This window comes from Oncorhynchus clarkii, chromosome 29 (assembly GCF_045791955.1).
Source record: "Oncorhynchus clarkii lewisi isolate Uvic-CL-2024 chromosome 29, UVic_Ocla_1.0, whole genome shotgun sequence".
Taxonomy (NCBI): Eukaryota; Metazoa; Chordata; class Actinopteri; order Salmoniformes; family Salmonidae; genus Oncorhynchus; species Oncorhynchus clarkii.
In genome coordinates, this window is record NC_092175.1 from 23,623,456 (window position 1) to 23,640,008 (window position 16,553).

General features: G+C 42.6%; 1 protein-coding gene across 2 annotated transcripts in view; it reads left to right on the plus strand.

Annotated features, from left to right (window-relative positions):
• Positions 1–8,572, plus strand: part of LOC139388696 (colorectal mutant cancer protein-like) — a 135,075-nt gene extending 126,503 nt beyond the window's left edge. For both annotated transcript variants that reach the window (XM_071135546.1, XM_071135545.1), the window contains 3 exons: positions 6,045–6,136; positions 6,244–6,366; positions 7,010–8,572. In XM_071135546.1, the coding sequence (XP_070991647.1) occupies positions 6,045–6,136; positions 6,244–6,366; positions 7,010–7,190 (396 nt within the window). In that variant the 3' untranslated portion in view covers positions 7,191–8,572. The remainder of the gene's footprint in view (positions 1–6,044; positions 6,137–6,243; positions 6,367–7,009) is intronic.
• The last annotated feature ends 7,981 nt before the right edge of the window (positions 8,573–16,553 follow it).

The following is a 16,553-nucleotide window of genomic DNA, read 5'->3' on the forward strand; positions in this document are numbered from 1 at the left end:
AAGCGGTCCCCGCCTCTTGCTTGGTGGCGCCGGTAGTGTGGGAGCTGGACGCGGACATTGAGCAGGCGTCACGTGCAGAGCCCTCTCCTCCTCAGTGTCCAGCTGGGCGTCTGTATGTACTGTCTGCTGTCCGTGACCGACTGATCTATTGGGCCCACACGTCACCCTCCTCTGGTCATTCTGGGATCGGTTGGACGGTGCACTGTCTTAGTGCGAAGTACTGGGGGCCCACTTTGGCTAAGGATGTGAGGGTTTATGTTTCCTCCTGCTCGGTGTGCGCCCAGTGTAAGGCTCCTAGGCACCTGCCCATAGGTAAGCTACAACCCTTACCCGTTCCACAACGGCCGTGGTCGCACCTGTCGGTGGATTTCATAACTGACCTTCCACCATGATCCTGGTCGTTGTGGATAATTTTTCTAAGTCCTGTCGTCTCCTCCCTTTGCCCGGTCTCCCTACGGCCCTACAGACTGCGGAGGCCCTGTTTACTCACGTCTTCCGGCACTATGGGGTGCCTGAGGATATAGTGTCTGATCGGAGCCTTGCGTCAATGTTGTGGTACTGTCACGATGTCTGCCGAAGTCGTTCCTCTCCTTGTTCAGGCGGTGTTCGGCGGTCGACGTCACCGGTCTTCTAGCCATCGCTGATCTATTTTTCATGTTCCATTTGTTTTGTTTTGTCTTGTTTTCACACTCACCTGGTTTCAATTCCCTAATTACATGTTGTATATGTTCCCTCTGTTTCCCCCATGTCCTTGTCGGGAATTGTTTATTTGTAAGTACTCGTGCTATGTGTTACTGTGGCGCTACGGGTTTTGTACCCATGTGTCCTCAGAGCATGCGCAGACCAGCTGGCTGGTGTGTTTACGGACATATTCAATTAATCCTTATCCCAGTCTGCTGTTCCCACATGCTTCAAGAGGGCCACCACTGTTCCTGTTCCCAAGAAAGCTAAGGTAACTGAGCTAAATGACTACCGCCCCGTAGCACTCACTTCCGCCATCATGAAGTGCTTTGAGAGACTAGTCAAGGACCAAATCACCTCCACCCTACCTGACACCCTGACCCACTCCAATTTGCTTACTGCCCCAATAGGTCCACAGACGACGCAATCGCAATCACACTGAACACTGCCCTAACCCATCTGGACAAGAGGAATACCTATGTAAGAATGGTGTTCGTCGATTACAGCTCAGCATTTAACACCATAGTACCTTCCAAACTCGTCATTAAGCTCAAGACCCTGGGTCTGGACCCCGCCCTGTGCAACTGGGTCCTGAACTTCCTGATGGGCCGCCCCCAGATGGTGAGGGTAGGTAACAACATCTCCACCCCGCTGATCCTCAACACTGGGGCCCCACAATGGTGCGTTCTCTGCCCTCTCCTGTACTCCCTGTTCACCCACGACTGCGTGGCCATGCACGCCTCCAACTCAATCATCAAGTTTGCAGACGACACCAGTGGTAAGCTTGATTACCAACAACGACGAGACGGCCTACAGGGAGGAGGTGAGGGCCCTCGGAGTGTGGTGTCAGGAGAATATCCGCACACTCAATGTCAACAAAACAAAGGAGATGATCGTGGAAACAGCAGAGGGAGCAGCCCCCTATACACATTGACAGGAGAGTAGTGGAGAGGGTGGAAAGTTTTAAGTTTCTCGGCGTACACATCACGGACAAACTGAAATGGTCCACCCACACAGACAGCGTGGTGAAGAAGGCGCAGCAGCGCCTCGTCATGGACAACAACCACCCGATCTACTGCCTGTTCACCCGCTATCATCCAGACAGCGAGGTCAGTACAGGTGCATCAAAGCTGGGACCGAGAGACTGAAAAACAGCTTCTATATCAAGGCCATCAGACTGTTAATTCTTGGAACTCCGTCTCCCGGATCCGGGAGAATTGTCAACTAACACTAATTAGCATAACGCAACGGACAAAAAATATTACTAGAAAATATTCATATTCATGAAACCACAAGTGAAATATATTGAAACACAGCTTAGCCTTTTGTTAATCACCCTGTCATCTCATATTTTGAAATTATGCTTTACAGCCAAAGCAAGACAAGCATTTTTGTAAGTTCATCGATAGCCTAGCATAGCATTATGCCTAGCTAGCAGCAGGCAGCTTGGTCACGAAAATCAGAAAAGCAATCAAATTAAATTGTTTACCGTTGATGAGCTTTGGATGTTTTCACTCACAAGACTCCCAGTTAGACAGCAAATGTAATTTTGTCCCATAAAGATTATTTTTATAGCCGAAATACCTCCAGTACTTCACGTTTGGTTGAGAAATCCACCGGTCACGACAACGCCGAAAAATATTCCAAATTAGATCCATAATATTGACAGAAACATGGAAAACGTTTTTTATAATCAATCCTCAAGGTGTTTTTCAAATATCAATTCGATAATACATCAACCGGGACAGGTGGCTTCTTAGTAAGAAAGAGAGAAACAATGGTCCCATTTGTCTATTACGCACAAATCACTCTGAGAGCCTCCAGCTGACCACTGACGCAATGTCGTCGTTCAGGCTCATTTTTCAAAATAAAAGCCTGAAACTATGTATTGGGACACGAGACACATTAGGGAAGCCATAGAAAAAGGAATCTGGTTGATATCCCATTTACTGCCTAATAGGGATGCATAGGAACGCAGAGCTTTCTAAATAAGAGTCCCTTCCTGATTGGATTTTTCTCAGGCTTTTGCCTGCAATATCAGTTCTGTTATACTCACAGACAATATGTTTACAGTTTTGGAAACTTTAGAGTGTTTTCTTTCCTAAACTGTCAATTATATGCATATTCTAGAATTTTCCAAAAATGAAAATAGTGCCCCCTAGTTCCAAGAGGTTAAACAGCCATCACTAACATTGAGTGGCTGCTGCCAACATACTGACTCAACTCTAGCCACTTTAATAATGGAAAAATTGATATAATAAATGTATCGCTAGCCACTTTAAACAATGCCACTAATGTTTACAAACCCTACATTACTCATCTCATATGTATATACTGTACTCTATACCATATACTGCATCTTGACTATGCCGTTCGGCCATCACTCATTCATATATTTTTATGTACATATTCTTATTCATTCCTTTATACAAACAAGTGTAAGGTAGTTATTGTGAAATTGTTAGGTTAGATTACTTGTTAGATATTACTGCATGGTTGGAACTAGAAGCACAAGCATTTCGCTACACTCGCATTAACATCTGCTAACCATGTGTATGTGACAAATAACGATTTGATTTGAGGAAACTATCTGGGAAAGACACTCGAAAATTGCTTGTGCCGCTTGTAAAAAAAATAAATAAAAATGAATGTCTGCGTCGCCGCTGAGCTCTCAAATACCGTGTCAGGCTCTCACTCTATGAACATCCACTGTTATCCAGATTCCTTGGGACGTCCTTACCCTGAACCCTAAACTAACACTAAACTTAACAATTTTACATTTACACTTGAAAGAGGTAGGGACATGCCAAGGATCCCGAAAAGCAAGGACCCTCTGGAAAGCCTATGAACTCCTCTATTCGACTGAAAGCTGGGGACACAACTTTTATTGGTTGTCTGATGTAGGCTACTGGGAACTGGTAACAACACAGTCTGTGATTGACTAACAACATTTAGATATGTATACAGCGAGATAAGATAAAATAGCATGCCATGAGTTGTTGAAGGAAAGACAGATTACCTATAGATTGGACACAATCTTTTCTAGGCCATTAGCAATAACAGGAAATACACAAGCCGTAGGCTACACTCGGAGGCTACTTCGGAATGTCGGCTTACACGGGAAAAACTGTACGTTTCTAACATTTATGTTTGAGATTTAATTAGTATAAATATAAACTATGCACCTTATGACTTTGATTAACACGCAGGCGTCGCGCAGATGTTAGTAAGGCAGCCACACTGTGGTACGGTTGCCTAGGCTTAACGCAGACGTTAGTAAGGCAGCCACACGGTGGCACGGTTGCCTAGGCTTTATTAAGTCTCTTATCACCCCCCATACAGTAGATGGTGGTTGGTCTCAGAGCCATGCAGCTACGTCACAATGGGTTGCCGGACTATCACGTCTCTACATTTGTGGATTTTTATTTAAAGGTATTTTATCAAGGTAATTCTGAGACCAAGGTCTATTTTACAGATGAGCCCTGAATTACAGAAAATGCAAATGCAAAATGCAAGCAGAAAGAATAAACATCATAAAAAAACAAACACTTGCTAAATCGTAATAAGGTTCTCAATCAACTTTCTGAATTACATTAGAGACACCAGAACATCACATTTTAGAACGTTTTGAAGATTGTTCAACAAATAAGGTGCAAAAAAACGTAAATCAGCTTTTAGTTATCTCAGTAGAGACCAAAGGAATTTCTAGAGTTAACCATCCCTGAGACCAGGTGTGATAACTCGTATGTGTAGTGATGATGTTTGGTACAGTGGGACTTTTTGTAAAAGGGCTATATCATTTAAAAGATAGCAATGTATCAACCTACTGTGACATTGAAGAGGGCCAACCAACTTTCTGGTAGAGAATCCAGTAATGATTACTAAAATTGGTGCCCGTCATAAAGCGCAGTGCTCTTTGATAAACTGCATCTGACAGCTTTAATGAAGTGGCAGCTGCGAACATATAGATGTCGCTATAGTCTAGGACTGATAGGAATTTAAACTGAATAATCTGCTTTCTACTATTTAGCGAGAGGCAGGACATATTTCTATAGAAGAGACTCATCAATATGCTTTTTAAAAGACAGCTTTTCATCTATCCAGATGCCCAGATATTTGTTAGCAGAGACACAATCAATATGGACACCATCCAAAGTACACATGCTTATATCATCAGACTTATTTTGATGCGCTCTAGAGAACAACATAGTTTTATCTGCATTCAGTACTAATTCCAGGTCAAGAAAGTTTTTCTGTAATACAATGACGGCAGACTGTAGTTGAGATAGAGCCTGGTCAACCATGGGGGCAATAGTATACACAACAGTATCATCGGCATAAAAGTGCAGGTTACAATTTTTTACAGACAAGTCGATATTGTTAATGTAAACAGTAAAAAGTACAGGACCCATTAAGTACAGGACCCATCCCTGCGGGACACATTTTGTAATATCCAGGAAACCTGATTCAACACCATCAGTAGATATATAGTACTGTACATTGAGTTGCAGCGATGGACAAGACTGTAACTACCAATTGGATATCACGAAAAAACATTTTTTTTTTTTTTTAATTTGGGAGAAAAGTGGGGTAAACATTTTTTTTTAAACGAAATTGGGGAGAAAAAGGGGTAAACATTTTGATATCCAATTGGTAGTTACAGTCTTGTCCCATCGCTGCAACTATATATATATATATATATATATATATATATATATATATATATATATATATAGTCTGCAGCGATATAACTGTATATATATATACAGTTGAAGTCGGAAGTTTACATACAGTTAGGTTGTTGTCATAAAAAACTTGTTTTTCAACCACTCCACAAAAGTCTTGTTAACAAACTATAGTTTTGGCAAGGCGTTTAGGACATCTACTTTGCGCATGAAACAAGTAATTTTTCCAACAATTATTTACAGATTATTTCACTTAGAATTCAGTGGGTCAGAAGTTTACATACACTTAGTTGACTGTGCCTTTAAACAACTTGGAAAATTGCGAAAAATGATGTCATGGCTTTAGAAGCTTCTGATAGCTTCTAATCGTTACGTAAAACATATGAGTTAATGATTCAGAAAACGGGAGCGAGAGCTGCAGCAAAAATGGATCAAGCATGTCAGCTCCAGTGGATTTTTGAAAATGAAAACAAAGAAGTTAACTGGTTAAACGTTGAGTCAGCTAGAGGCTGGCAAAGGGAAGAGCATTCGATTGACTACACCACCGTTAATTACGCTTGAGTGTTTGATCTGTAGGCAGCCTAATCACCTCAGCCCATCAGTTCACCAGTATGATAATGGTTAGTATTAGCACTGTATGGTTGTAGACCAGCTCTTCATGGTATTGTTATGTTCCAGGATTGTGGAGACTCTCCGGCCATCAGCCTATCAGACCTGAGGACACTGAATGATAGCGACCTGGCAGCAGAGCTCACCAACGCACTGAGACGGTAAAAAACCCAACGCACTATGTGTGCGTGTGTATCTCTGTGTGGATGTCTGTCTATCTGCTATGTGTGTGTGTGTGTTCCTGACTCATCCTGTGTGTGTGTCTCAGGGAGAAGAAGCTAAAGGGGCGTGTCCAGGAGCTAGTGGCAGCGCTGGAAAGACTAACCAAGAGTAGCGAGGTCCGCCACCAGCAGAGTGCCGAGTTCGTCAACGATCTGAAACGGGCAAACAGGTAACCATAGTAACACTCACGGAAATACGGGAAACACTCAGAGGAAATATTTTTTTGTGATTAAAAGTGAAAATATTTGTAGAAAATACATTTGGCTTTATTGTGTGTATGTGTGTGGGGTGGGGGGGGGGGGGGGGGGGGGGTATAAAGAAGATGTAGTCATTCAACAATCCAATGAGTTTATTGGAGCTATTGATGGGATTCTGATCTTTTATAACAGTAGTTGGCTTGCATTGTAATACAGGGGTTGCCATCTAATGGGAAATGGGTGAATTAATGCACTATTCTTTATGGATAGCACAAACACAATTCTCCTCTTAAACACATTGACGCTTAGTTGCTACATCTAACCATTTATATTTTACTTCAACCCCTTAGTACCTCTGTGACTTGACTCACCACATCAAAACTGAAGTCAATTCATCTGTCTGCATTTTCCTGTCTAGCTATTTGACTCTCTCTCTCTCTCTCTCTCTCTCTCTCTCTCTCTCTCTCTCTCTCTCTCTCTCTCTCTCTCTCTCTCTCTCTCTCTCTCTCTCTCTCTCTCTCTCTCTCTCTCTCTCTCTCTCTCTCTCTCTCTCTCTCTCTCTCTCTCTCTCTCTCTCTCTCTCTCTCGCTCTCTCTCTCTCTCCCCTCTGTCCAGTAACCTGGTGGCTGCGTATGAGAAGGCCAAGAAAAAGCACCAGGGTAAGCTGAAAAAGCTGGAGGCTCAGATGATGGCCATGGTGGAGCGCCACGAGACACAGGTTCGCATGCTCAAACAACGCATCGCCCTGCTGGAGGAGGAAAACTCACGGCCACACACCAATGAGACCTCCCTATGAGAACTGATGAGACATCCCTATCAGAACTCACAAGGCATCACTATGAGAACTCACCAGACGTCGCTTCAGAAACTCACCAGACGTCGCTTCAGAAACTCACCAGATGTCGCTATGAGAACTCACCAGATGTCGCTATGAGAACTCACCAGACGTCGCTATGAGAACTCACCAGACGTCGCATCAGAAACTCACCAGATGTCGCTTCAGAAACTCACCAGACGTCACTATGAGAACTCACGAGAACTCATCGCAATGAGAGACACATCACTGTGAGAACTTGCAGCCAAAACTCACAGCGCCACACCAACAGGACCTCTGGGTGAGCAACGCAAGGAGACTTCATGTCCACATTATTATATGAAACATCATTACGAGCATCGGTTAGAGGAGGGGACAAGGGAATGGCTGGTGTGTGTGTGTGCTGAGAATGTAAGCTTTCCCTACCAACCCATAGACACCCTGCAGTCCTATTCGGCACATACACGTGGGGAGGACATTCTGCGGTGATAGCTGCAAGTTCATTGGCCAGCAGATGGACAGGTAAAACTGTCAGGACCAATTGGAGTTGACGCTACAAATGACAGCTTTCAATCATATCTGCAGAACGACACATTTTGTTTACCACAGAAACCGGTAGAGGAAAAGTGTCATTTTATATTTTTTGAGAGGAGCACTATAAGTAAGCAATAAGGCACCTCAGGGGTTTGGGGAATATGGTCAACATACCACGGCTAAAGGCTGTTCTTATGCACAACGCATCGTGGAGTGCCTGGATACAGCCCTTAGATGTGGCATATTGGCCATATACCACAAACCCCTGAGGTGCCTTATTGCTATTATAAACTGGTTACCAACGTAATTAGAGCTGTAAAAATATATTTTTTTGATATACCACAGCTGTCAGCCAATCAGCATTCAGGGCTCTAACCACCCAGTTTATAATATAAACTAACTATCCTTACTGGCAAATTATTAACTATTATCTCCCAGTTTATTTCAAATGTTAGCTTTGATTTGGTAGCCTTTTTGTTATTTCAAGGTTTGACTGCAAATTATTTTTGAAACTATTTTTTATCAATGTTGCCATTTAGAGTTATTCCATTTGTTGCCATTTAGAAATATTTCTGGTGATTCCATGTACATTCGCATCTTACTTAACCCCGCACAGGTAAAATGTTTGTATTTCACGTAACCGGCAAACCTGCTTCCGAGGTTTGATTGGATAGGGCCCTAAGTCAATACCTCAAATTGCGCAAAATGTCCTTCCAATATGAATGGCATTGTTTCAGGTTCAGCCTTCAACTATACAGCAGTGAACCGCAAGAGACTGTAGTAGGTGTGTGCACATGGAGGGGAGATGACAATAGGGGTGTGTGAGGAGAGAGAGAAGTGTAGAGTGTATAAGAATGTTTAAAGCAGAGATCCAGATTATTCATTTTGTCATCCCCTTCATGAACACAGATTTGTTGCACACACACACAAACATCCTCTCCAGCCAAAGCACTTAACACCACATTGCCTTGTTGAGGACTCTTTGTTTTTCTGCAAGACTTAAACCTGGACCTCCAATGTTAACCAATGGCTGCTACTCTCTCTCTCTCTCTCTCTCTCTCTCTCTCTCTCTCTCTCTCTCTCTCTCTCTCTCTCTCTCTCTCTGTCTCTCTCTCTCTGTCTCTCTCTCTGTCTCTCTGTGTGTTTTGGGACGAGGGAAAAACAGTCTTACTATTCTATAGCAATCTGAGATGCTGCATTCTCACTCTACCTGACTGCTGTTCCGTTCAACATCACTACTGTTGCTAGCTACTAAAAATCGGCTTAAACCTGGAGCCTAGCACCCAGGTGACACCCATGTTTCTAGATAACCATCAGTAGCTTGGTATACAGATGCTTTGATTAGGCAGGGGTGGATCAATTCCATCTAATTCATTTATTTGGAAAATTGTCATTGGCAATATTTTGCTTCAATTCATTAACCAAATTTCCATTGAATTTGCATGTATTAACCCCAGTCCTGCTGTTTGGTAAGATTCACTGCTAAAGCAAGCACTGGTGTGTAGACAAGTATAGGAGTGATGTAATTTCCTCTCAATAAACCGTCATAGTTATGACTTATCTCGCAAATACAGTCAGTACCTGTATTTTGTTTCTGTTGTGCTTCTCAGGCATACAACACAAGTGAATCTGGAGCTCCAGTGGAGTGGTTGGTCTCATCTTCTGTTCTGTGAATGAGACAAGACGGGTTAGGGGGTGGGCAAAGTTAGGGGGTTGGTGGTAAGGAAGGGGGGTGGGCAAAGTTAGGGGGTTGGTGGTAAGGAAGGGGGGTGGGCAAAGTTAGGGGGTTGGGGGTAAGGAAGGGGGGTGGGGGTAAGGAAGGGGGGTGGGCAAAGTTAGGGGGTTGGGGGTAAGGAAGGGGGGTGGGCAAACAAATTACCTTATTTGCACAGATCTGTTTTGGAATCAAATCTTGGCAATCGTTGTTTTGTTGATTTTTAAGAGGTTGTATTTGTTTATATAATAAAGTAATAAACCAATTTAAATAAATGCCAACTGAGTGCTTGTCTGTTTTTCTTATGCTACAAAAACAAGCATTTATTCATTCAGAAGACTAAGTATAAAGTATAATTTAGAAAAGCATGAGATGTCTCTCTTCCGAGAGTTTATTATACTTGTTGTAGTGTTAAGCGTAAATCATAGTCCACAGACGCTAGGACGCAATAATCCAGTGTCCCACTGTGACATTGCTACACAGGTTTGAGACCACCATCCGAGGGGGAACGCACAGCCTGAACGCGCACCTCACAATTCCCAACCAACGCGTCTCCGGTACGCATCCTCTACTAATTTTAATGTGTTGACAGTTGGAGAAATTTCTTGAGCTGCACTGAGGATTTGAAAAAGTATGGAAGCCAACGGTCCAATATTCTAGAACACTGCTGTGCATGTGCGTACATGTTTTGGACTATAATAAACCCTTTATGCTCATAGAGATCCTATTAAATTACTGTTAGTATTCTAATTCCTAATTCTATGGCTACATAGGAATGTCATCAACAACCACAAAGGTAACATCAGTAAAGTCTGTTCACCTGTGAAATGAATGGGATTATAATGATGACGAACTCCTCCAAACCAGTCATTGCATACAGAGGTAAAGACAGTTTCAGTTTGGATATTCAACGGATATCCGCGCTTTCAAACCTCTTGAGCCACTTCAAATAAGTGTCATGTTGGAAAAATTGTGCACAACATTGCACAGGTCTTATTTTCACGATTTGGGCATTCATTTGTTTTGAAAAGCTAATAAACATGTGGAAATCTGAGCAGCATTTTGTATTCCTAGGTTTTTTACATTCAAATTTCAATAGCTCCTTGGTCATGTGGCCTACTGGACTCAAACAAGGTTCTGAATGTCCACTGACTACCCTTCTATATTGCACACCCTTTAGTTTGTCCCTTTTCATCTCACACAATTTTACATGAATTTTTCCAACATTCTAATTTCAATAGCTCCTTGGTCATGTAACCTACTGACTTCAAACAATTCAGAATGTCCACTCAGTGGGCCTACACATTGCACACCCTTTTGTTTGTCCAATTTTGTCTCACACAATTTTACATTAATTTGCCTGCTCTGCCTCGCTGAAGGACAGTGTCACTCACACACCTATTCCCCGGGGCCTTCCTGACCTCCAGGTAGGCCCCCATTGACCTGGTGACCTCTGACTCCTGGCCTCTAGGCCTACATTCCCTGCCTGCCTGCCCTCTCTCTGGGCCTGAGAGTGTATAGCTTACTCCCTGGAACTACAGACCTCCATGCCTCCACACCTACTCTCCCTACCCGGTCAACACCCCTCTCCCTTGGCCTTAGAGTATAGCTTACTCCCTGGAATTACTAAGACTTCTATAATCAAATCAAATTATAGTCCTGCTGTCAGGAACCACATGCACCTGGTAACCCGAAACAGGCTCTGTGCTACTGGTGACACACCCACTTTTTTCTGCTCACAGACTAAGTCCCCACTCCAACCTACATGGCCTGAGTGCTGCCCCCAGCCCCCGAGCCTGGCTGCCCCTGCTTGGACTCGGAGTGCCTCCTGCCTTGATGGAGGCCTCCCTGTGCACCTGGTAACCTTTTGACTTCCACAACGAGTCCCAACCTGACTCACAGTCCCACCAGAGGCTTCAGGTCCTGAGCTACAGGCAGTTAGATTAGGGTATGTCATTTTAGGGAAAATGTTTTTTTTTAAAGGGTCAGACCCCTTTTTGGGATAGGGGAGCAGCATTTTCACTTTTGGATGAATAGCGTACCCAGAGTGAACTGCTCTGTCCCAGATGGTAATATATGCATATTATTAGTAGTATTGGATAGAAAACACTCTGAAGCTTGGCCTACTGAATACACCGTGTCTATGGGGTCAAGTTGCACTTCCTAAGGCTTCCACTAGATGTCAACCGTCTTTAGAAACTTGTTTCAGGCTTCTGCTATAAAGGAGGGGAGAGTGGCAGTGTCTCAGGCTCGTGACGCGCGCTCCCGACAGAGTTAGCTCTCGTTCCAGTGCTTTTCTTCAGACATAGGAATTCTCCGGTTGGAAACGTATTGATGATTTATGTTAAAAACATCCTAAATATTGATTCCATACATCGTTTGACTTGTTTCTACGACCTGTAACGGAAATTTTCGAGTTCTTGTCTGGACGTAGTGCTCGCGCCTCATGAAGATGGACTACTGGGCTGAACACGCTACCAACAAGTGTTTATTTGGACATAAATGATGGACTTTATGGAACAAATCAGTAATTTATTGTCGAACTGGGATTGCTGGGAGTGCATTCTGATGAAGATCATCTAAGGTAAGGGAATATTTATAATGTTATTTCTAACTTCTGTTGACTCCAACATGGCGGATATTTCTTTGGCTGGATTGGGCTCTGAGCGCCGTACTCAGATTATGCTTTTTCCGTAATTTAAAAAAAAAAATCTGACACAGCGGTTGCATTAAGGAGAAGTCTCTTTAATTTTGTGAATAACACTTGTATCTTTTATCAATGTTTATTATGAGTATTTCTGCAAAATCACCAGATGTTTTGGAATCAAAACATTACTGCAAGTAACGCGCCAATGTAAACTGAGATTTTTGGATATAAATATGCACATTATCGAACAAAACATACATGTATTGTGTAACATGATGTCCTATGAGTGTCATCTGATGAAGATAATCAAAGGTTAGTGGTTAAATTTATCTATATTTCTGCATTTTGTGACTCCTATCTTTGGCTGGAAAAATGGCTGTGTTTTTTTGACTTGGCTATCACCTAACAATCATGTTGTGCTTTCGCTGTAAAGCCTTTTTGAAATCGGACACGATGGGTAGATTAACACACAGAATAACAGATCTGAGGAAGAGAGCATAGACAAGTAAAAAATTGAAAATAAAAGTAACAAATAATTAAACAGCAGCAGAAAAATAACAATAATGAAGCTATATACAGGGTGTACCGGTACAGAGTCAATGTGTGGGGGCACCGGTTAGTCAAGGTAATTGAGGTAATATGTACATGTAGGTAGAGTTAAGGTGACTATGCATTGATAATAAACAGAGACCAGCAGCTGCGTAAAAGTGGGGTCTTGATAGCCCTTTTATTAGCTGTTCAGGAGTCTTATGGCTTGGGGGTAGAAACTGTTAAGAAGCCTCTTGGACCTAGACTTGGCTCCCCAGTAACGCTTGCCGTGTGGTAGTAGAGCGAGAGGGTGGCTGGAGTCTTTGACAAATTTTAGGGCCTTCCACTGACACCGCCTGGTATAGAGGTCCTGGATGGCGGGAAGCTTGGCCCCAGTGGTGTACTGGGCCGTACTCACTACCCTCTGTAGTGCCTTGCGGTCAGAGGCCGAGCAGTTGCCATACCAGGCAGGGATGCAACCAGTCAGGATAGTCTTGATGGTGCAGCTGTAGAACCTTTTGAAAATCTTGAGGACCCATGCCAAATCTCTTCAGTCTACTGAGGGAGAATAGGCTTTGTCATGCCCTCTTCATGACTGTCTTAGTGTGTTTCGACGATGATAGTTTGTTGGTGATGTAGACACCAAAGAACTTGAAGTTCACAACCTGTTCCACTGCAGCCCGGTCGACTAGAATGGGGGTGTGCTTGGTACTCCTTTTCCTGTAGTCTATATTTCATCTTTGTCTTGATCACGTTGAGGGAGGGGTTGTTGTCCTGGCACCACAAATAAGCAAAGAGAAACGTCAGTCCATCATTACTTTAAGACTAGAAGGTCAGTCATTCAGAATATTTCAAGAACTTTGAAAGTTTCTTCAAGTGCAATTGCAAAAACCATCAAGCGCTATGATGAAACGGGTTCTCATGAGGACCGCCACAGGAAAGGAAGACCCAGAGTTACCTCTGCTGCAGAGGATAAGTTCATTAAAGTTAACTGCACCTCAGATTGCAGCCCAAAGAAATGGTAGCCAAAATAATGTGCAACTGGGCATTTTTATACATGAACCTAAGCATGATGGGATGTTAATTGCTTAATTAACTCAGAAACCACACCTATGTGGAAGCACCTGCTTTCAATATACTTTGTATCCCTCATTTAATCAAGTGTTTGCTTTATTTTGGCAGTTACCTGTATCTCTCTCATCAAAATCAACATTTCCCAAATGGTGGGCCAGGAACCAGTAGTATGGTTTGATAGGGTTTCACGTTGTTTCATGACACCCTCACATGGAACAGTTTCAGTGTGTAATGGTGTCTTGTGATCCCCAGGATGTCACTGTGTGATCTTCCAGTTTCCTGTGTGCATCATGTGAGCAGCACCAGATGTTATTGGAACCTGAGCTGGGCCATGGGTAGCAATAGATACAGTATTCTACCTATTGTTTTTTTGCAGTCAAAATTTTTAAAGCAACAAATTGACACTTAAACAGAGGTCCCCACCCTAAGAAATAATATTTTAACAGGCAAGACTGAAGGACACCTATGCCCTGTCAGACAGTACAGGCAGAGCAAAGGACCCCTCAGCACTCACTGCCAGCACAAGAAAGGCTGTTTCATCATCATCATTCTGAGAAGGGTCATCTTTGAATTATCTTGACTGGAATCAACTTTAAACTCATAAGATCCACACACTCTTCGTTTTTTTTCTACATTTGTCTGAGGTCTTTTCAAATAACTTTTGAAAAGCCACACTGGACGCTTGTATTGTGTACTTTATGTCCATAATATATACCATACAATCTTGAACACATACAGTGGAGTGGGCCTAAGATACAAGGAAATAACATCATATATGAAATATCACTGTACCATCATTCTCATTGCTGGTCATAAAGACTGCTCTGTTGACGCCGTCATAATATTTAGGCCAACTTCTCTGACGTAGCTCTGTTATATTATCTTCACTGACTGTAAACTGATACCTGTTTTGGTTTATAGGCGAGAGTGAGACTGCTTTAACTCGATACTTGACTCATAGTGGACTTCATCCAAATGCTTTTGTCCAATAGACTGTAGGCTACTTACTACCTGTATGGAGGCTTCATCACAGTAGTCTAAATTGGCTTCCTTTCATAGACTTCTGCACTTCATCTGCACTAATCTGACAACAAAGGGTAAGACATAGCTGTTTGGGGGATTTCAGAAATGTGATATTACCTCTCAGGTTCTTTCATATCAGTGCAGACAAGGGGAAGCAGACAGAGAGAGGAATCCCCTTTAGACTATTGCAATGCACCCTAGGTGTCGGAGTCTAAATACAACATTGTTCAGCAATCTTATGCACGTCTTAAAATTATACGATAAGTAAACATACAGTTGAAATCAGACGTTTACATACACTTAGGTTGGAGTAATTAAAACTTGTTTTTCAACCACTCCACACATTTCTTGTTAACAAACTATAGTTTTGGCAAGTCGGTTAGGACATCTACTTTCTGCATGACACAAGTAATTTTTCCAACAATTGTTTACAACAATTTATTTCACTTATAATTCACTGTATCACAATTCCAGTGGATCAGAAGTTTACATACACTGAGTTGACTTTGCCTTTAAACAGCTTGGAAAATTCCAGAAAATGATGTCATGGCTTTAGAAGCTTCTGATAGGCTAATTGACATCATTTGAATCAATTGGAGGTGTACCTGTGGATGTATTTCAAGGCCTACCTTCAAACTCAGTGCCTCTTTGCTTGACATCATGGGAAAATCAAAAGAAATCAGGATGTGGACACGAAGCTAGGGTAAACCTGCCCTTTTTACTTTTTGGAAATACTAATATTAATGGACCAAAATGCCCCAACATTTAAAAGTAGATGCAAAACTATCATTTTAGCCTGTGGTGCCTGGTCTTAAACATTATAATAAAAACCCATACACCAATGCGGCACTGTATAATTTGCATAGTCATATGGTCTTCCTGTTTGTTAGATGTAGAATCAACAAAATGGCTGCCGTACAGCAGCCACTCTCCCTCCCCACCCTCTGTAGGCCTCTTGCACTGCTTGTCTGTGTTGAGCGGTTCTCATTCCCTTCCAGTCCTTTGTAGAAAAAAGAGAAACAGACGCCTGGTCCCTCATCGTAGTAATACAGCAGTTTGTTGTTGTCTTCCTTTCCCTGCACTGACTTCCCCTCATTAATCTTACTACTGCAAAACGGCTCTGACAGAAGGCCACTTGTCAGTAACAAAAGTAGTTACAGTACATGTTCTCTTGCCAGTTTCCACAGTTCTTCAATAGCAAAAAGCCAGGGTTAGCCAGGGTTAGGGTTAGGGTTATGGTTGAGGCTGAGGTTAGGGTTATAGTTGAGGCTAGGGTTGAACTGAGATCTGGACATGAAAATAGGGTTGGGCTAAGGGTTATGACTATGGATAGGGTTACTGCTGTAAGTAAAATGTATTCCCATTGTATGGTTAGGGTTAGTACTTTTATCCTACTTTCTATCCTGCTTTTTGACCCTAGGTTCAGGAGCTCAGCTCTGGGTTGCTCCAGCTCAATGTAACCACTGCACAGGACTTTACATTTTGAAAATTGACAATATTTACTTGAAGATACAAGAAAGGTAACCATAAGGTCTTGTAGTTGGGGATAGGCTTCTTTATTTCTCAATTTCTGTTTGTGAAATGCTTGATTACTCAACTACAATAAAAACATGAACACTGGAAAAGTGTTTCCAAGATACTGCCAGTCATTTCCATGTTTTATGACTGAAACCATGGGGTCTATGACCGACAGCGAGACACTCCTAGGTAATAAAAACCTACTTGTTGATAAGGGGTCCAAAGGACGTTCCCTGCCTGTGGACAGAAGCTCATAGAACAGGATTTGAAAAGAAACTTGACATCTTCTGCCCAGGGGAATCTACAG